Source organism: Pyrenophora tritici-repentis, chromosome 1 (genome assembly GCF_003171515.1).
Source record: "Pyrenophora tritici-repentis strain M4 chromosome 1, whole genome shotgun sequence".
NCBI lineage: Eukaryota > Fungi > Ascomycota > Dothideomycetes > Pleosporales > Pleosporaceae > Pyrenophora > Pyrenophora tritici-repentis.
The window spans coordinates 3282189-3303964 of record NC_089390.1 but is presented as its reverse complement, the minus strand read 5'-3'; the positions used below and the strand labels follow the sequence as shown (position 1 = coordinate 3303964).

At 53.1% G+C, this 21776-nt stretch overlaps 4 protein-coding genes across 4 annotated transcripts; all 4 read right to left on the bottom strand.

The window, feature by feature from the left end:
• Positions 1-492: 492 nt before the first annotated feature.
• On the bottom strand, positions 493-1270 carry PtrM4_013070 (putative basic-leucine zipper transcription factor protein; the record flags this gene model as incomplete). The annotated part of the gene is made up of 2 exons (XM_001931236.2): positions 493-1008; positions 1067-1270. 2 exons carry the CDS (start codon positions 1268-1270, stop codon positions 493-495), a joined length of 720 nt encoding a protein of 239 aa, XP_001931271.2.
• An 8539-nt stretch (positions 1271-9809) lies between these two features.
• PtrM4_013060 (uncharacterized protein) lies at positions 9810-10912 on the bottom strand (the record flags this gene model as incomplete). The annotated part of the gene is made up of 2 exons (XM_066103084.1): positions 9810-10791; positions 10851-10912. The coding sequence occupies 2 exons, from the start codon at positions 10910-10912 to the stop codon at positions 9810-9812; spliced, it is 1044 nt and encodes a 347-aa protein (XP_065965286.1).
• A 5224-nt stretch (positions 10913-16136) lies between these two features.
• On the bottom strand, positions 16137-18983 carry PtrM4_013050 (DDHD domain containing protein; the record flags this gene model as incomplete). The annotated part of the gene is made up of 2 exons (XM_001931232.1): positions 16137-17183; positions 17235-18983. 2 exons carry the CDS (start codon positions 18981-18983, stop codon positions 16137-16139), a joined length of 2796 nt encoding a protein of 931 aa, XP_001931267.1.
• A 543-nt stretch (positions 18984-19526) lies between these two features.
• On the bottom strand, positions 19527-21235 carry PtrM4_013040 (PutA, NAD-dependent aldehyde dehydrogenase; the record flags this gene model as incomplete). Its single annotated transcript, XM_001931231.2, has 4 exons — positions 19527-19968; positions 20027-20616; positions 20666-21068; positions 21171-21235. The coding sequence occupies 4 exons, from the start codon at positions 21233-21235 to the stop codon at positions 19527-19529; spliced, it is 1500 nt and encodes a 499-aa protein (XP_001931266.1).
• Between the last annotated feature and the right edge of the window lie 541 nt (positions 21236-21776).

Sequence of the window (21776 nt, the reverse complement as noted above, 5' to 3'; positions counted from 1 at the left end):
CAATTCAAGGCTCACTCATTTGCAGGAGAGGGGTATACGACAGTTGATAGAGATGTTTATTGATTGTATACGATCCACCCCAGGCGCGCACTGGCACTGAGGTTATGCATCATGTGAGATTCATCCCAATCATGACGGAGCAGCCTCTATGAAGAGACAAAAGACGCCAAACACCAATTTCCCATGGTCAAACGAGGGACCTGTGCCTAAACGACCCGTCGCTGAAATGCAGTACAAGAAAAGAATAGAAGAAAAGGAAACTATCAACACAAATAGTAGAGACAGTGTCTCACAGAGAAGAAAAGCCGTGATACGGGCGCCGCCATGGCTTGCTCAGATGGAGGAAACAGGATGAAGCGGGGGAGTGGGCGGCATGGATTTTGGCGTAGCTGGGTAATCCAGATCCGAGTGCTCTAGTGGTGGCGTCGTCTGCCGAGCGCGGTCAGCGGTTGCTCGTCCAAGTGGAAGCGGCGATTCGGAAGAGGCGGACCATCATGCGTAGTAGGGCTGGCGAGTAGGGAGCCTTACAGATTCTGGGTACGAGTGATGTGGCGGGATGTCGATACCGCCAATGGCAGCGTAGCCGACACCGAATGGGCTCATGTCCTCCTCGGAGTAGTACTCGCTCTTCATGCTAGGCACAAGGCTAGGCAGACCAGGCGTGTACGAGGACGATTGTGGTGGTGGTAGGTATGTGTAGCTTGACAACTCGGAAGATAGTGTGGTGGGGATGGTGTGATAGGGAGAGGTTGAGTAGGGCAGTGAGTATGAAGCCACTTGGTCTGGAGCTGGGTATGACGACTGATAAGAGACGGAAAAGGGTGGTGGGCTAGTGGAGAGTTGGCGCGTGTACTGGTGAGAGAACATGCGGTCCTCAGCTGGCGGGGTAGTGTACGAGGATTCGGAAGACGACGGAGAAGGGAACTCCTGGCGGGGCGATGGTTGCGGTGGCTGCAGCTCAGCCGGCTTCTGCTCGGGTGAAGCTGAGCTTGAGGCAGCACGGCGCTCCTGCAAGTGGATTAGTATGGAGTGGCGCGGGATGGATAGTGGAGGCGCGGCAACTCACCAAGTCTTCGAGCCTCTTCTTGAGCTTCTTGCGGTAGTTGCGCTGGGCAATGCGGTTCTGTATGCGCCTACGCTCAGCCAGATCTGAGATCTTGGTCCAGTCCTCGTTGGGGTTCGCCGATGCTGAAAAGGCTGACGAGGTTCCCGAGTAGCGTGTGGTAGTGGGTGCCGGGCTGGCATACTGGTAACCAGCGTGTCGGTGCATGATGGAGGAGGTAGAGGAGGAGGTAGTGTTGTGATGTGATGATGTGGGGGAGTAGTAGTAGTGGTAGTGGGATATAGTGCGAAGGATGGATGGAAACAGTTTGAACTGCGACCAGACGGAAGGTACTTGGGCTAGTTATGGAGTGCGTTGTTTGACAGTGGCAGTGACAGTGACAGTGACAGTGAGTGGGCTGCGGACGTCTGTCAGGCAGTCGGGGATGACAGTATATTTATCTCGCCGTCTCCAGCAGCATCCGCAGTCGTTCGAGTGGAGCATGGACGGGCTAGTGTTGGTCCCCAGCTTCAGGCCCTCGCATGCACCCTGGCCTACGCGTGCAGGCTCGAGCATTTCTCAATTTGGTACGGTTTGGAGCAACCCTGGCCCGGTGTACATTCACCGACTGCGGTCTCGTAAATTTAGTATGGGCGCTAGAGCAGCCTGGCAGCGGGCCATTGAGCGTTGGGCAAGACAGGGCCAAGCCGGCCGCTCAGTGCACAGAAGCGTCGGGCGCTGTGTACATGGGTCTGTAATGTATCCAAACCTCTCTATTGTGGAGCGGTGTCGAGGGCCATGTCTTCTCCCCCTGTTGCGCCCGAGTTCCCTGGAGCTCCCATGCCCCCATGTCGCCCCCCAACCCTGCCCACACGCACATCGCAAGACAGCCCTATGACTCTTGGCCTCTCGGGCCTCACAGAACCTCTTGCGGCGCCGCGTCTGTCGCCATGTCCGTCCCTGCGTGCGGTCTGCGCACGCCTGCGTACGCCCGCTTTGTTGCCTGTTGCGAGATGGCCCTCATCATCACGCGTGCCGGGGAGTCCTCACCGCAGCTCCCACAGGCACCGCTGCTACTGCTGTTGCTGCTATCAACCGTTCATGGGTAGATTGCGCGCTGGCCCTGCGTCGTCTGTCTGGGCCCACCCCCCCTCGTGCCTTGAATGTTGCCAGGTGCCAAATTGCTCAAATCGACAAAAACATGTCGCTGCCTTGACCGGCGAACTGCCCATCCAGCCCATCCAGCCCCCCGACGCCATTGGCTGCTCGTCCAACTGTGTCGTCGTGCATGCGCAACCTCTGGCCGCCTGGCACACCGCGACTCGTCGGAGGGCCGAACGACAGTGGCAGATTCCCTAGCGTCGTGCTGTTGCAGAGCGACGCTCGCACTCGTTGCGCCTTGTTAGTTGCCAGCTGCTCCGACCGCAATGACATGCCTCCCCTCGTGGGAAATCAGGAAGGCTGCTGAATGAGGACCATATCCTGCATCCAGCCTAGCCATCCCCCAGCTACTGGCTGTTGGTGCATTCTAGTCTGCTTTGTCACGCTCAAACTACCCACCCGCAAGCTGTTGGCTGAGCCCCCTCGCGACATGTCAACGCCCACGCCCACGCCCACCGTAAGCTCCTCTCGTTGAGCCCCATTATTCCCATCGAACGAGCTGCTGGATCACCCAGCACAAGCGTCTTATCTTGACCAGCCCTACGCACTGGTCCATGTCCTTCCGCAGCCGCATCAGCACCTTATACGGCACTGTCGGTGAGTTCAGAACTCAAACCCGCATAGCCGCAGTCAGCCCAAAGCTTAGCCATGGGGTCGCTTCCACGAATCACAGCCGCCCAGCCAATCACCGTCCACAGGTCTTGATCCACCAAAGTCTGGCAGATGCGCCCCTCAAGCTCGTGTGCTGCTGAACAAGTTGCTAGTGTTTGTGTCTGTTTCGCTGCGGCACATTTCAGTTCAGCAAGCCGTTTCAGCAACGGCGCGCCCTACGCCTGGCCGAGGCTCGTTAGTTTGACATGATGTCTCCTGTCGCTGCGCCTGCACCTGCGCCTGCGCTGAGCCGCCTGTCTCTATTTCAGACGTCTCAGGGCCCCAAGAATACGTTGATAGATGATGGATGAATCGTAGCAATGTCCATATAGGCCACGTTACTCTTGGCGCACTGACTGTTGGTACTACAGGGCGTATTCTATAGCAAACACCAGCGTCCATTGAACCCCCGTCCAAGAGCTGCTGCTACCACGACACCATACAGGACCGATTTACGGGGGTCGGGACCGGAGACCAGCGCGAGCCGCGACGGTCGCACTTTGGGGCCACATGCTGCTGCCTTGCATCGCCATAGAGAAGGAGGGTGGCATGTCGATGGATTCCACGTGGCGAGGTCGGGTAATGGAGTAGCCAATCCAGTCCAGACGTTGGCCTCGACCATGGAACATGGCAACTCAGCTCTTTTCGCACCTCTGTCCAACTCGACGTTAGGGCTAAGTTACTATGTGTGGGGCTTCGCCTGAAACATTGAAGCACACTTCCCCGCGCGGGAAACTGTCTCCACTTGTCCATCGGCTCTCCGACCGTCACATCCATCTATTCAAATTCCAAATAATGACGAGGTTTACATGTGCAGATGGCTTAGCGACAATATGCGCGAATGCACAAGCTCTTTGGTAGGACAGTGCAAGTACTGATTTTAGGTACTTTGTTGGTCAAATCGTCTCAAGTCCCTGGAATGAGACTCTCGCGGTCTCGTTGGTCGGTGTCTGAATAGTCGGCGTCTGAACAGAAATGGTCGCGAATGCAGATGATGGCTTTCTGCCATTGCCGCGTCAGCAGGTTAGATGCAGCAAATAGGGTAACAGGGGCGTCGGTCGGCATCACCACCGACCTTGCACGGAACCTGAGCAAGACAGGCCATTCCAACACATGTTGAACCTTGACAGGGCAGTATCAGGAGACACTAACTTGGCACGATGGGCTATCCACGTCATGGGCATCCCAAGTGGCTAAGCCAACCAATGGGCTGGCAAGACTAAACACCATGATGCCATGGAGAAGAGTCTTCAGAGTCTTCGGAAGATATGTTGGCTGTTGCAGGCAATGTGAAACGTATGCTTTGGCATAGGTATGCATTGGGGGCGACATGGCTGTGTTTCGCCCTGTCGGCGAAGAAGAAAAGTGCGCGAATCGGTGCTTCTGCACATGCAAGCGTGCAGTAACACTCCCTTGGGCGTGCGTTATGCGGGAGCTTTTTGGAATGTACGCATATAGGGTCAGTAGTTGAAAGCAAGGGTCACAGCCGCTTGCACGTATGCTAAGTAGGGCATGGAAAGTTAAAATATTTCATACCGCTTTAGCACCGCGGAATCATCATGGTAAACAAAGGCGGCGGCATGAATCTTGTCCAAGAATCAAATTGCAGAGAGGGCGTACGGCCGGACCGGTGATGATGATGGATGATCGGTCCCTAATACTGTCATGCAAATTCTTCATACATATTAGACATTCCACGTCCTGTGGGTGTGCCGAAGTCTACGGTGATTTCAACGGTGTATCTGTGAGACGGGAGGACCCATGTGGCTCCGCAAACGGCTAGCCGCAGCCACATGTCCCACCTTTGGACAGCTGCCGGTCCGTCATGGTCGATTATAAGTGGCTGTACAGACCATGACTCGAAAAGTGCTTCTTCTTTGAGCGATTGGGGAACCACTCCTTCGGGCCATCTCTACAAATCTCACCGCTGCTGCGTACAATCCTTGCTCTTGCTCTTGCTTAAGGCCTGTTGCGAGCCCATCACGTGAATTTACTTGGTCCGAGTCCGGCCTTTTGTCACCAACACCCCACGCCCGAGCAGCTTGTTTGTGACAACTATGTAGAATCTGCCTGCCTACATGCAATTGTTACCGTGATCCGAGCGATTAAGCCTATTCTGCTGCACACTCGCTCGTTATGTCTCCTGGTGTGTCTTCACATGCCGTATGGGACAGGTGGTAACCGCCGTGCTAATGTCACGTCTGCCAATTTTACCCTCGATGGTGTTGCGAAGCTCACGGCCTATATTTAGCCGCCACCGTGCCCTTCTCACGACAGCACTCTCCCACAAAGCATCCGCCCATGGCAGCCCTACAGCCCTACAACACACGCGGGCCAGCTCCTGAAACATCATCATTGGCTAGTAACACAGATGCGACGCGTGAACCCCTCCTCGTGTACCCACAACTACTGTGTTAGCCCTTCTGCGGTAGCACCTCAGCGGTCAGTAATAACTGCCGTTGACCGAAGTCACCGAAACCTTGTGAGGGCCCTCCGTCCTTGTCCGTGTTTGAAACAACATGGCGCGCCCAGCATCTTATTCACCGGCCGCCGGCCTGAACCGATACACAGGGCACAACCAGTGCTGTGGGATAGCCTACCGCTACTCCTTCCGTCTGTTGCTGTGACGGACAATGTACCCTCGCATTAGTCGCCTTTTTCGCAGAATCGTGCCTTTTCGCTTAGCATGTTTGTGTGCAATAGGGCATGTATAGCCAAGCGCCTATTGTATTTTATCCAGCACCACCTGCCTTCACCGATGATTTTGGCCGCCTTGCACATGGACACTTGTCGCAGTGTGGTGCACACGCATGGGTGTGTGTCAGGCCTCGTGGCAGCAGTCTGGAAACAGAAGGTCTCGGCCCTGGACCTTTTCCACCATCATCATGCAGCTCAAGGCAGACTTCCCATACAGAGGAAGTCGGGGTACACGATCAGCCGCAGCCACGCCAATTTGCGTCACTGCTCCAAACACCCACACCTCATCACCTCCACACAGCATCCAAGAGATCCAAGAGTCATGTCCCGTAGCGCTGCTGCTCAAGGCTGCATGGGTAATGGACACAACCTGCGTCGTTGTACAAAAAAAGAGTCTGCGCTCAACGCCGGAACATTTGCGAAGCCATGATTCTAGCCCTATGGCCGTCGAGGCTTGATGTCGCTTTGTGCCAAGAACGAGACGTGCTGTTTGTGACCGTTCAGCCGTTCTCGCGGGAACGGTAAGATCCTTGGGTAATCCTTCCAACCCATCGCCCCAGCCTCTTCCAACTAGCCGAAGCCATGATTTCAAAGCGCTCGGACATGAAGCCCTCCGCAATCCATGTGATTTCGGTCCAATACCAACAAGACCAAGTTTCACTCCATGGCTTGCAACAGGTACGTCTTTTGTTGGAAAACAAACATGCTACATACTCTGCTGTATCGCGCCACGACGACAAAGAAACGACATGTAGCCCAAAATACAGTCGGCTATCAGCTTACAGACATGTTGCGTGCAGTCGAAGTTGCTCTTCTTCGAAGCAGCAAGGCACCGGAGGTGCCCATGACTAGGTAACCCTCGGTGGCTGCCGTTGACTTGCATCGACAGCGGTATCTCCCTTCAAATTCAGTAGATCATAATACTGAACCCAGGCAGAGGTGATCCCATGACCATGGCACAGCCGCTCTCGATCGCCATGTAAAGGCATCTCCATGCAGTGCTCGTGAAAATCAGCGGTATCGTGACCACGAGCCTCCCTATTCGCTTACGAACCAGAATGTCCTCGATAGGTCTAGACAGCAAGATCATCATGGCTTAGAAAACAAATGGCATTGCGATCGCCCTTCCTAATTCCCCTTTGGCAGAGCCAACCCAACAAACACCAAGCACGGGTGGGTCAGGGCCGGAGTCTTTATCATGAAGCCGTACCGGGTGTGCATCGAGTACGAGTTACGGCTTCTTGGCTTTTGCATCAGCAGATGCCGCGTTGAGGGCATGATTGGGCGCCACGGTTGACCACGGCTTGCACATATTCCGTCTTGCAAGTACCTGATAGAATTAGTCATCCCATGATGCATCAAACATGGGTGTGGCTTGCATCGGCACTCTTCTGGAAGGCCCAGCTGGTGACCACGAAAGAGGATAGTTTACTAAACAAGGCTGAAGTTGACACCGGTGGTCCTGGGTTGATAAAGCAGCATGTGTGTACGAGTATTCTTACGAGTGTTGCTCGGCATTTGACATTGCATGTACATGTTTAAATATGGTCTCTGTTTCTTCTTCTCTGGAGAGCCAACATTACTTCTTCCATCTTTAACAGGCAACTATTTGCGGTGTGCTGCAAGAGTTGGGGGATTCACGGGTTTGCGCGGGATGCAGCGGGACGAACGGACTCAAATCTGGCGCGGATGCGCCGGTCTGGTTGCAATTTGCTATCACGAACAAGCAGAAGATTACACCTCCTTTTTGCGCCGGCATTGCTATCGGTGAATCTTCTCACCCCTGTAATTGTCGGTGAGGTGTTGCGACAGTGGATTTGAATGCAAAGCGCGATAGCCTCGCGCCAGGAGAGTGCTATGAGCCTGCACCGTGGATCTTCTGTACAGTAGCCCAGTCAGGCTGTTGTCACACCACAGCAAAGCACGCAGAGGTGGGAGGTATGCATGCAAATCATATTCGACCAAGTTCTGAAGTCGCGCAGCTTACGAAAAGTGTTACTAACACAGGCAAGTCGGTAGAGACCTACTCCAGGTACGGTACCGATACAGCGTGGAAAACTCGTGGCATGCTAACGCCTTGCCGATCATTCATTACTCGTCACTCGCCCCGCGGTCCCGCCAGACGGCTCCGAGGATCCCTATCACCGAAGCAATCCGGTGGTCATCACCAACCCGTGCTACTGCCAACAAGCTCCGACTCGCTTTGCAACGACGGATTAGCCCTTGAGCCATTAATAGGTGTAAAAATACGCCTTTTTTCTTTCTTCTCTAGCTAATGGGTCCTAAGGCACCCGCGGCTGCAAACATACGCGTCTGCGGCGCGACGAGATTAATTGAGCCACGACGGCATTGCAATCAACCAGGGATCTCCCTTCGCAGCAGGCTCGCGAGGAGCAGCAGGATTCATAGTGACGCAATGGGGGTCTGAAAAGGATGCCACATGCACGCAAAGGAGTCTGGAAGCGGAAACATGGTGCGAGGTGCGCGCTTCGTCGACTTCAGCCTCGTTGCTATATTCAAGGCTGGCGACTGCGCAATGAGTCATCCAACTCATGTAGTGTGTATAAGTCGGTGTCTTGAAGCTTGGGACTGTGACGATGCAGCCAAGTACCCGCCCAACTTTGGTAGATCATGTGTATCTAACTACTACTACGACTCGCGCCCCGGCAAGGTTCCAGGTTCCAGGTTCCAGAGACAATTCTGCCAACGGATCCGTCGGTTTCCAAACCGCGCCACGACGCCTCATCCTTGGACAGCGAATTGCACTCGGCCGTCTGTCGTAGGCCGGAAGATACCGACTCTCCAACTGGCCCTCGGTGACCGGCTGCTCGTCACGTGGTCCGACTAAAGATCTGCGGCACGGAGTCAACTCCGATGCGCAGCAGGCATGAGGGAGAGGCTGGTGCGAAGAAGAGAGTGGCTTTCGAGGATGAACCCTATCGCCCTTGTCGCACTCATTTGCGATTTTTGATCCTGGCCATGGCTGCAAGACGATATTTTGACGGTTTGCGCCACTAACGGGCGAGCGTCAAGGCGTCAGTTGCAAATGTCGTCTTTGAAAAGCATCTGCAGCGCTGCATAGAAACGCCATGTTGAAAAAGTGCGCCACTTGTGGCAGGGCAAGATATCGCATAGCGTGCTCCTTGTCGGCGTACTGTAATATGACTTCTTGGGTTTCTTGCACCGCCCACGGTATGCCTCCCTGACGTTCATGTCCAAGCGCGGCCAAGGTTACAGGCTCAGGTGCAAAAGCTGTCTAAGACGGGGGAGAAGGTCTAGCGCCGGTAACCATCGCAAGCCGCTAAGCACGCTGGCCATCCTCTGGTGGGCCCGGGGCCGTTAACGGTCGTTCGATCGGTGGTAGCGCGCCCTCGACATCCATCTCTTTGCTCAATCTCGATCTCAGCTTGGCGTGTTCAATGTCAATTTACCGAACTACAGGCTCTGACACGTTCTAGCGCATTCGTCCAAGCATAGTGGCCCTTTGGTTGATCAAGGAAATAACAGGGCAAAGGCACTGCAACTTGCCAACTCAGCCTTGCGCCCGCGTGTTAGCCTTGGATCTTCCGTGTAAACGAGACCCGCGGATAACCTTGTACAGTCAGGGTATTCATCAGTACAGCTAGCCGTTCGGGGACATGGCAGAGAACGACCGCAAACCTAGCCTAAACCAGCCTAGATCCGGATTTTCTGGGGTAAGGGTCGGTGCTGCGACGAAGCAAAGGGAATTGCCGACGATTTTGTGCAACACTCTCGCACAGAGCCCTGCTCGGACTCCCGGAGAGTTTGTCGGGCCCGAAAAGAGTTTCATTCATTCAATCACGCTGCAGGTACGCATCTCGTCATTTCGACCACTGTCGTTCATTTTGAATTTAGGAGCTAAAATGGCTCTTGCTTGCTTGGTCTTGTAGCAATGAGCGTTTCAATACCCCGGATCTCCCTCGCGCTGTGCCTGTCTTGTCAGCACTCAATTTGACCGAAGCATTGCGGATGGGGAACTACCACTACCAGCGGTTGCTCGCGCAAGGGCTTACTGATCTGACCTCTGCTCTCAGCGCAGGGTTGATGGCTGGAGGTGCAACTTCCACGCGGGCTGTAATCCGATCTGATATATCCTTCCCTTCACCGTACTCCGTCTTTTATGCACGCAGCAAGCAACATCGTTGGGTATAACGCTGAGTACAGAGGTGCCTTTCAAAAGTTATTGCTGACAGGGGGGTCTCCTATTTGACCGAGAAACTACCGAAATACAGACAGATCAGTCTCCACGAACTCTTGGCAGGCCTCTGCCTTCCTTGTACTCATTCCCACCTTCAAGTTCAATAATCTTTTGAACATGGATAGGAATTCTCTCTATCCATGCCTGAATCTGTGACTGTGGGAGATCACTCCAGGCCTGCTCCCATGCTTTTGTGGCCTCTCCTCTACTCTTTGGAGCTCCTTTCTTGGTAGTTCTTCTCTTTAACCATGGCCAGGCTGGCTCAATAGCGTTGAGATCAGGTGAGTTACCACACCAGAAGAGCTTCTCCACACTCTCTCGTTGATAGATAATATTCTGGGCCTGGTGAGCATGAGAGGGAGCCTTATCTTCTTGAACAAGAGTACCTGGCCTCTCTCTCATACACTCCTTAGCAAAGGGGATAAGCTTCGGGAGAAGAACCTCAGTCTGATACCGCCACCAATCAATGCCACCTTTATCATTACCACGAGTGAGCTTCCCATTCTCCTTAGTCCATCTCCATTGAGGAGCTCTACCAGGCTTATTCCTTAAGCCTATCCTCTTCATGCCTATAGTAAGCTCCCACTCCTCTCTCATAATAGGCTCTAGGATCTTATTCATCTCTTCAATCTTAAGAGCTGCTTCTCTCTTCTCTTGGGCTGTCTCTGGCCTCCATACATGAAAGGGACCTTTGTAATTATACGTGAAGCAGCCCCAGAACATAAACTCAGAGTATCCCTTCCACCTCTCTCGTATCACAGATCTTGTAAGAGCCTCATCTGCCTTTCTCCACACCCGATACCCACCACGGCGGTGGTTCAGTACGACAGAGGTCTCATCTGACCAGATAACGTTCTTCCAGTCCTCAAGAGTCCAGTGCTGACGAGCGAGACACCAGGTAAGTCTATCTTGTCTCATCTTCTTCGTCAACCCAGGCTTCCTCGTCGGCTTCGTCTTCTTGTATCCTGCTGCCTTGAGGACTCTCCACACCGTGGTAGGAGAGACGTCGTAACCGTAGAGACTAAGATCACCAGCTATGTCAGCACAGCTCTTCTCTCGTCCATAACGGTCACGGCGTACTTTGTCAACAGTAGGTTCATGGATAGCCTCTTGTTTACGTGGGCGGCCTGAGCGAGGAGCATCTTCAAGGTGTTCAGGAAGAACCTTTAGGGTTGGTCCATTTGGCTCAAAGCCTCGAAGGCAGGCTCGGCTGAAGATAGCGTCGATAGTGCGTGGGGAAATACCCAGGATCTCGCTGATCTGGCTCGTTGATTTGCCCACAAAGCGGGACTTTAAAGTAACAATTATAGCACGTGTGAATGAGTCTGTGTGAGAACGAGGAGCCATTACTAGTATAACTAACCTTTGAGAAACACCAAAGAAAGCGAAGATACTGCTATCTTCAGCTTCAAAAACTCTGACTGTGCCAAGAAATATCGGGCCGATAGATCTACCGCGCTAGCAATAACTTTTGAAAGGCACCTCCGTATCAGCATGCGTATCCAAAACCTCGGAAGCTCCGGGATCTGCTCACAGGCTCCCCCATGTCGCTCAAAGGAACGAGCCGGTAGTAAATTTCCGCATCTGCCACGGAACGGCCGTATCTCAACGTCTATTACGCCCATGGGCCATGGTAACCGCTCTCGGACCCTTTACGGATGTCCGAATCCTGGTTCGTCGCTGCTAGCCTTGACACTGACAAGCCATGGTACCCCGGCCTCTACCCCCCGAGTAGATCCGTCGTGCGCATTGAACCCATGCTGCCCTACGGCATTTCCCACGAATCCTGCTCATCAGGAGCAAAAATCAACCTAAATTATACCTAACCTCAAACTCATGCAGCCAATTCGCCCCGACTACACTCGCTCCGATTACACCCTCCCGCGCATCGCCCTCGAGCAAGCAACTCTTGGGAGAGGCTTCAACGGGCCGTCAAGATTGAAGCCTTGGGCGACAAGAGAAGCATGTTTGATTTTGGGGTTTGGTTTGGGGTGTGGTAAGGCTCCTTGGAACCTGGATCCAAGCGAGTAAGTGGTAGGGCTGAGAAGGGGCCCTACCCTGCGTTTGATACGTGCCGCAGGGTGCGTAACTGCTTGGGTGGGGAACCGTTGAGATGGGATTCGCCTAACCCCAATGGAGAAATTCCTAGCCAGACAACATGAGAAGAAAATTGTTGGGCAAGCATGTGCTTTGGGCGCACACGCAATCCAGCAATACAATTCAGGATGCGTTTTTTTTTTACCAAGAAAAATTAATAAGATGTGCTGTAGATCGAGAAGGATAGAATACCAAGAAAGCAAAGTCGTGGCAAAGGGGTTACCTAGGGGTTATCTCGATCGCGCCTTCGATCTTCCACGCTATTTGCAGACAAGTCCCGGAGAATATATCTGTGGCTTGGCACCCGAATCGCCCTGATCAGCAGTAAAATACGGGGTTGGCGGCTTGGAAAAGCGGCCTCTTGGTACCAGTACTGCTGTTCCAACCCTTGTGAAGCATTGCTTGACCCCTTCAACGTTTCCAACGGTCACTCGCTTGTACCTACCCTCGTCTCTACCTTTGTTTTCCCTTGGCTCCCCATCAACTTAGCCTGCTTGGCTTTTTTGCGAGTACGACCGACATGTGACGCAGACGGGGCATCGCTCGCAACGTTGTTTGTATCGTACATTGCATACAATATGGTTGCAGGGACCCATATCAGACAGGCGCACCGGCCAGCTATGAGCGCAGTGCGTAGCGCCCAACCAGACGGCAATTGCCTAGTGCGGTTCAAGCCGCGTCTCCTGGGTTTTGTTGGAGATGATCAAAGAGTTCTAAGTAAAGTAGATAGGTTACGGTAGGCAATCGGGGGGATGGTACCGACGGCGGACGGATGTGGTCCGAATTCAATACGAAAGTCTGCGGTCCCTGAGCCCAAAACCGCTTTCTGCTACATACATTGGAATACGATCTAATCGTGTTTGGATGTACAGCGTCTGACGAATGCCGATATGTAACAAATACAGGTTTTTTTCTCTCCGGGTGGGTCTCAAGCAAGGTGGAGTGGGTCAAGAGGTGTTTGTTATTGCATTGCTAGGTTTTGAACCTATGTGCTGTTGTCCACGTTCGGTAGTTGACATGTCACACGTTCAACAACTCTGAGCTAACGGTCCGTCAGTACCATAGCAAGTGACATATCCAAGGCGGTTAATCATGTCGCACCACCCTTTCTACAGCATCGCTTGCATCAAGGACATGTTTGTGGTACGCAATCACTGCACGAAACGCCTTGGGCGTCCGCGGCCGCATCGACAGGTGCTTTCCAACATCTTCCGAGGTTGGTATCATCACATCCGGCATTCATGATATCCGATCCATGTACGCATGCGTATACGGAACGGCAGGAATACCAGAGGCCTCGTAAGTGGTGGATAAAGAGACATGGTCAAGCGAGCTATTCCGGGATATACGGAACGATGCGTCTTTGTAGAGCTGATGATCATGATGGCCGATGGCTGATGACGATGCGCCGGGCACATCAGCGGCGGCCGACCGATGTGCAGGGAGTGCAACACCTCAGAGACCTGAGTCAAGGCTGCGAATCCCATACTGAATTCTCCAAACCACACCACAAAAGTCCCAAGCGGCTTTTCCTCTGCAGAAATCGTACCATTATGCATCTCCCGCCCCCTGAAACATAGCGGCTCCCAGTGTCTTCTTTCCCATCCGCAATTCTATAAAGAAAAAAACCCACGTCTATGCTACAAAGTTAATCTTGATGAAGATACAGTTCCGACCATCCCCCCAGTCCCCTTTCCCCTTTCCCCAAGCGCAGTCCCGTGGGGTAAGGATAGGACGCAAGAGCCCACCATGTTGGTTCCCCTCTCTTCCCCCCAACCTAAAAAAAAACAAAGCACGAGAGCAGAAAGAGAAGCACCGAATAGCTGCCTGTGGGAATATCGCCCCCGATCAAGTGATTTGGAGTGCACATCACCACGCTATTTCGCCATCACGACGCTCCCTCCTTGGTTAGGCATCGGCCTGGGGTAAAAATATCAGGAGCTAGGGGTGTTTGTGTTGAGACTTTTAGATAAAGATGTGCGCGGGGTTTTTTCTCATGGCCGTTTGGATAGGAGATAAGATGGGCTAAGCGGAAGAGCGAATGAGGAGACGCGGGAGAGGTCGCCTTTGTTGCCGATTACTTGATGATGAAAGAGGTGCTGGCGACGCCCGTTGGTGCAAAAATGTACGAAACTGTATTACGTGGCTTTGGGGATTGGGTTGAGCGCTCTAGAGTCTTGACATGGTCCTGGTTCTGAATTTCTGGCACAAGACAAGCTTGGGATGTTTGCGATTGATTTGGCGGCAGCGCAACCGAAGCCTGTTGGTTGCTGCTATACGATGTCTTGGTTGCTATACGGTGCCTCGTTGGAGTGTATTGGAGCCGTTAAGGAACATGATGGCTACAGGAAACGTGAAAACCAATGATGTTGATGAGAATTTCCCCTTTAGCGAGTTGTCCCTTCATTCTGCCCGGTCATACCATCTCGCAGCAAGCACAGGCATTATCGCAAACCTTGCAGCAAAACAACCACTGCCTGAATACGCGGACTTCCACATATACCTCGGGAGGTGGGGGGAGAAGGAGGTGCGGAGCTGAAAGCCCAACCGATGGGCTGAAAGCTGGACATTGAAAGGGCTGACGCTGTTGCGTGTCTACCAAATGAGGCGAGCAGCTTCGGCGGTGAGACTGGGTAGGCTGGGTAGGCTGGGTAGGCTAGGCAAGACAAGGCGCCCAGCTGCAGTGATCTATATATGACATGTTGTTTGGCAGCGAAGATCAGGTGAGGTGGAGTTGACGAATGCAACAGTGACCGGAGGAGATGTGTTACAAATTGGACACCAATTTCTGTGTAACAGTCACATGATGGGTTACTGTGTCGGGTTACACCTCTGGAGTACCGAGGTAGGCTTTAATCATGATTCTAAGAGTGGGAGATGACTGCAAAGTCATGGGTGACGAGGTACATGCAGACAGGTAAAAGAGGAAGCAGCGACCAGAAACACCATGCTGCTTTGGTGTCACACAAAAGCCTAGCGGGTACAAGGAATCTGAACGTCGCGGTTGCTCTTGCCATGTCATGCATCATCTCGAGTCCTGGCTCCTGAAGACAGCGCAAGTAGACTAGAACCTCACCTTTTCTCTAATACATACCCAGAAATAAACTCATAACCCTCGTTTCCACTAAATCCACCACTTTTACCCTCATCTACGCTTCAAGTCAACCGCCGCCGCCGCAAACGAACCCACCACCTACCTCTCCCTCCCCCAGCCTAGCTCAAACAGAACCCACCTACACGCACATGCTCACCATCCTCTGTGGAAAGGCGACGACACAGTTTGAGCAACCACCATGAAACCTCACGCACACAGCTTACAAACAACCAGCTACAACCCACACCCACACCCAAACACCAACTCACCCATCTAAGCGACCCCACAATCCCAGCCCATTTCCGTTCCGCCCCATCTTCGTTCACCCACACACCTCCGCAATTCCCAGCTCTCCCCATACCGAAACCGTACGTGCCCAATCGTCTTCTTTCCTGCCGTGCAACCACTCACAAACCACGCCCTCGGTATCAACATCGGTATCGGTATCGGTATCGATAAACCGGCGAAATGCACAACATACACGCACTCTACATGGAAGGTAGGGGGGGATCAATGCATAGAAAAAACAAGGGCCACGAGACCAGACGCCTTTGGTTTGGCCTGGGTTTGTTGTACAACACTGGAGGACGGCGACGGGGCGTTCATGCTGTGGAACGGTGTGTGTGGGATCACCTAGGTGACATAAAATACTGGAAAGTGTGGGTAAGAACCCATTAGACATGTCTGGCGACTACAGTGGCTTTTTTACACTAGTATGTCTAGTATTTTATGACACCCGGGTGGGATGGTGGGCACAGGGACACGCGCGTGCTCATGCTGTGGGTCGTCGGGAGCGGAGGAGAGCGATAGAATGGGCTTGGCTCGGATCGGGGTGGTTTTTTTTCGGTTCAGAGCGGGCCGGTGGTTAAGAGGATGGGGTAAGTAGTTAGGAGAGCAGTAGGAAGGAATGACTATGAGAAAGGAGGAAGAAGTGAGTACAGTATCTTCAGTCGAGGAAATGTAAACAGAAATAAAGTGAATTCAATGATACTTTGTAGCTAAAAGGATACAAAACTATAATACTAAAGCGGGGAAGTATCCTCGAATATATGTATATTGACAACTAGAAGGATGGAGCCAAGCACGCCTCTTCATACGTGAGCTCTGGGAAACGGGGGTATAACTTCTAAAGAAAAGAACAAACTCCATACAAAACCTTGAGCCCAGACTCTTTGCTAAGTCCCTCTAACCACCAACTTCTTCTGCGCCCTCATCTCCCTCACTGTCCCCTCCTTGCCCAAACCACGTCCTACCTCGACAACAATCATACGTATAAAGTCTTTGTTGAGCCAGTAACTGCTATGCGCGCCCAGCATAGTTAGGTACTGAATCTCCAACGCACCACCGCCATACTTCATGTAATAGTCAATCTGACCATTGTCATTCAGTAGATATGCCCTCTTCTCTGCAATCTCCTCGCGTGTAAAGTTGTGCGTTTCTAGTTCTACGTTACTTGGCAGACGCAAGGTGGAGGGCCTTTCGTTGGAGGGATAGTTGGTTGAGGTGGAACGGAAAGGGTTTAATGAGGAGAATAGGGAAGTTGATGCAGAAGGAATGGTTGCGGGTTTTAGCATGGAGGCGTAGACTATGTCTACAGTGGGGTTTATGCGACAAGCGACGGGGTCGTAAGGATTAATGATGTTGTAGATGTTGTCTACGGCGAGACATCCATACGTGCCCTGTTCACCAGCGACACCGGGTGCAGCGTACGAGTCTGCGCCGGGCTTTTCTTTGTCGCGGCGTGGGAGAAGGTTTGCGTTCTTCATGAGGAGGAAGAGGCCAACGGGGCTGCCACAGACGAAGAGATCGGTGGTGTTGAAGATGAATTGGTCATTGGGCAAGTCTGCTTCGGGGAAGGATGGATCAGTGAATCGAGGGTCAACATATGTTGGCTGTTGGCTCAGGATGTCGATGGCCATAACTGAACCAAGGGAGTGGGCAATTAGATGGACTCGGCCGTATTCTGCGAAGCCTGGATTGTTATGGCACCACAGGCGGTAGATGCGGTTGGCTTCTTGTATGCATGCGGAGACCATCTTGGGATTGTGTAATGGCGAAAGATAGTATGGGATGTCCAGCATAACATCACTCACAATACCACGAACAGAGGGAAGTGTGTCTGGAGTGATGTCTTTGAGCGTGTATTTGTTGGCAGAAGGGTCTTCGAGCTCTGGTCTCTCGGTCTGATCGACTTCAAGGGAGACACGATGACGCCAATTGACCTAGCACGTGTAAGAAGATGGCATGTCAAGGAATATGGTTTTATGACTTACCGGCAAGCACATTATGCCACCCATGTCCTTTCGCAAGTGCCGCTTGACTTCAGACGTTCCAAGCTCCACGTTCATTTCTCTCCGAAAAGCATTCATTGCGTGTGTAAAATGGAACGTCTCCATTCTCTCTGATAGCTTCTGCCCGATGCCGTGTATGACAAGGACCAAATCCGTAACCTTTGGTCTCTGAGACTGCGCAAGATCAGGGTCCGACTTCTGCCTTTGATATTGCGGTGCGCCAGCTTGCGATGAAGAGACACCCTCGCGTGCTGCCTGTGCTTTTGGTGTATTCTTGTTTGGGTGCAACCTGTCCCAGGTGGCCTGGTCGAAGCCACGCACAACGTGTACACCGATTGCTCTGCCTTTGCGGATGTAGTTGGCAAGGGGTCGTCTACCATAGTAATCGGACGGCTGAAGCGTAGGCTTGAGGATGAAAGCTTCCTTGTCGTCGGAGTAGATGACGCCAGCTTTGAGGTAGAGGCGTTTCCGCCCATCAGCACCATACTCCAGATCACCAGCGGCCTTGTGGTCCGGTCCCTCTGGGCCTGTTGAGATGTCAATCAGGTCACAGGCATCTTCGACCGTCTCACGTCGCTCCTTGTCGGGGTCTTCTTCTTCTTCGTGCAAAGTGTTCTGAACTAGACCGGTTGAATGCATGGCCTGTGAAGTCGACGGTCTACTATCTGGTTTCTTGGACCTTTCGGGCCACAGGTGGTGTAGGATCTTCATCTCGCCAAATGCGCCGACTTCCACAGCACTATTGAGTTCGTCAATCCACGTCTGGGTCCAGGGCTTCATCTCGAGGTATCCCGCTTCGAGCATGTTGGCCACCTCCACCTCAACAGGCATCATGCTGTCCTTGTAGAACCATGTGCCGCGCACAATCTGGGCGACATCGCTGAGTGGCGACCAGTAGATGGGCTCCATGCGTATCGACTCGGCGTCCATGACTACGTGATGCAGTCGCGAGACTCCGACAGGCACTTTGACAGAAGGTCCTAGCTTCAGCTTGGGTATTTTCTTTGCCGGAGCCTTGTCCTTGCCCGTGGATAGAGCGGGTTCCATGTCATGGTCCCATTTGTAGCTGTCGACCTCGTGTACCGCCGGCCGCTGGCCTCCGTCCATGGGCGCGGGTGGCTTCCATGACTTGGTCAGGTTTCCGCGCGAAGGGGCTCGGATGAAGGGCGTGCCGGTCGTCGCAGGTTCGAGTGGTGATATTGGGCCGGGTTCGTATGCCTTGAGCGAGCCTGACAAGGAGTGGCTGTGACTGCCACCGCTGGAGCTTGGCCTCTTCCTATCGAGCAACTCGGCCGATCTCGAGTACTGGCCCCGACTTGACGATCTGCCAGCTGGTATCTCACGCCCCTGAAGGGTGCTCCCGTCGACACTCGACGCGCTGCCTCCCCTCGGCCTCTTCAGTCGCTCCACAGCCGGGTTGGTCGGCGTCCCACGTCCCGTCCCATCTTTCTCGCCAAGCTCCTCATTGTGCTTGAGTATCTGTTTCCGGAGCGCCAACCAGGCCTCCTGGATGGCATCGTTGTCATACTCGGAAAAGGGCCGCGGAGGCACTCTCTTCGCAGTCGACGTGCCCGTGGGCGGTGGTGGTAACGGCGATAGTGGGTCGTCGATGGCGAGCGGCGACGTGTAAAAGTAGTGGACGGGAATCGCAGGCGGCGCCTCGGTGTTGTGCAGTACCTCGCGGATATATTGGTTCGCTTGGGACGACAGCGTGGGTGCGTTGCCTGCCATGTTGGACGGCGTGGTCGGAGTGGGCTTCTGCAACCTTAGAAGAGGCAGCCGAGCACGCAGGTCATTATATCATAATGCGGAATCTGGGCTATTTACTTTCTGCACGTGCACGCTCAAGGAGACAACTGGCGTGATATGGTACGAGTCTTGGAAGGTAGTTGTTCTTACGCGGTACATTTCCCATCATCATGCCCCGGAGCACTGACGCAACCGCCTCGCTAAAGTCGACGCGTGCCTGTAAGTTAGCCTGAGCATGTGAACTCCCATCGGCGTCTTTCCCCGTCCTCCGTCCTCCATCCTCCGTCATCCAACCCGACCCGAACCAGACGGCTCCTCACTAATCCCCCGCATCACCCTTTGCTCAGTTTTGGTCTTGGTCTCTATGACCAGGTACATTGACGTCATGGTCCCAGCCCCAGACTTGGTGCAACATTAACCCGACATGCAGTGTTTTAGTTGAATTTTACTTTGATTCAAATTGTCATGGTAACAGAACCTATATACAGTACCAACAACTTCCATCAACACACTACGGTCTGACGCTTAACCGAAGAGAACGTCACCAAGGCGGATAGAGACCGTCTTGGTCTGGAGGTAGTTGTCCAACGCCGCCTCACCCAACTCACGGCCCATACCAGACTCCTTGTAACCACCGAATGGCAATTGCCAGTGAAGGCTGTTGTATGTGTTGACCCAGACAGTTCCTGCGCGGAGAGCATTGGCAACCTCAATGGCAGTGTTGAGGTTGGTCGTATGGACGGCAGCAGCCAAACCATACGTGGTCGAGTTGCCAATCTTGATGACCTCCTCCTTGGTCTTGAACTTGGCGATTGTGCATACGGGGCCGAAGATCTCTTCCTTCTGGATCTTCATGTCTTCGGTGACGTTGGAGAAGATGGTAGGCTCGATGAAGTAACCCTTGTCACCCTTGCGCTTACCTCCCGTCTCGATGGTGGCGCCCTCCTTCTTGCCCTCGTCGATGTAACTGACACAAATATTAGCATCCTTTCTATCATATCAAAATGACCAAGCAGAAGACGTACCCCATGATGCGGTCGAATTGCAGTCGTGAAACCTGAGGACCCTGGAATGTTTCCGCCGCAAATGGGTCACCAACTTTGTTCTGCGCAGCTCGCTCCCTGAATCGCTCAATGAACTTGTCATAAATGCTCTCCTCGACATAGATGCGCGAGCCAGCGCAGCATGTCTGTCCGTGGTTGAAGTAAATACCAAAGTTGACCCAGTTGATAGCCTCGTCCAGGTCAGCATCGGCGAAGACAATGTTGGGGCTCTTGCCTCCAAGCTCGAGAGTGATCTTCTTCAAGTTGGAGCCAGCCGCGGCCTTCATGATCTGACGACCGACAACAGTGGAACCAGTAAAGGCAATCTTGTCAATGTCCATGTGGGCGGACATGGCGGCACCCGCGACCCTGCCGAGACCAGTGATGATGTTGACAACACCTGGTGGGAAACCAGCCTCTGCAACAAGCTTGGCAGCAATGTAGGCAGAAAGAGGAGTCTGCTCGGCCGTCTTCATCACGATCGTGTTACCGGTAGCAATGGCGGGACCAATCTTCCACGCCCACATGAGAATGGGGAAGTTCCATGGAATGATTTGACCGCAGACACCAATCTGAGAGGATGAGCTACGCGAAATAGATGGGGGAAGATATAATACTAACCGGCTCCTTGCGGATGTAGTTGAAAGTGTCAGGTGATGTGTCAACAACCTTACCCTCGATCTTGTCGGCCCAACCTCCGTAGTACCTCAAGCAACCAGCAGCGGCAGGTACATCGACGTTCCTGGCCATGGAGAAAGCCTTGCCGTTGTCAAGAGCCTCAACAGCAGCGAGAAGGTCGGCGTTCTTCTCAAATAGGTCGGCCAGCTTGACAAGCAGCTTGCCTCGGTTCTCTGGTGTCTCCTTCCTCCACGGACCATTGAAGGCCTTGCGTGCAGCAGCGACAGCAATGTCAACATCCTTCTCGGTGGCCTCGGCAACATGGCAGATGACCTCCTCAGTGGATGGATTGATGACCTCAATGGTCTTGCCATCAACCGACTTTACCCACTCATTGTTGATGAAGCTAGTTCAGATATCAGCACTGTCATAATATAAGAGACAAAAGTGTAACCCCGAAGCATTACAAAGCCTCCGAAAAAGTTCGGGGTCCGATTATATCACTTACAGGCCGGTGGGCTGTTCGTACTCGCCCGTCTGGGGAGTCTTGAGCTTGACTGACGTCTCGGACATGGCTGTCAATACAAATTGAGGTATATGGGAAAAATAAAAAAGATGTTATGGATCTGGAAGACTGGGTGAGGGGTAGAGGCGCAAAGAAATCTTAAGTACCCCTTAGGTGCTCCGCATGACGCCACTAGAGTTATCTCCACTGGGCAATCCACAACCGCACGATCGGCTGCCTAGAAAGCCTCGGCTATCAAAAGCCCGTTTAAGAAAGCTGTGTGGCCTGTTGCGCGTCTCATGCATCATGGCCGGGTGGCTGTTGGTGCAAGGGTAGGGTTTCATGCCCCGCTCCTACGGCCAGTGAAAGCTACCCCTCCCCCGCACTGCGCAACGCGCTCTGGACGCCATCGAAACAAGCCGTCACTACCCACGCGCCGAGCTTGATCCTCGCATTTTGAATAGACTACCAACGTATGGCCCACGAAGCAATGCATCGCTTGTAAGAAGCATTCCTGAAGCTACGTCAAGATGGAAACGGTAATCCTATCTTCCTGACTCAGCCACCTCGGTTGCTTTTGGAGCGAGTGTCGGGACACGTTGACAGCTG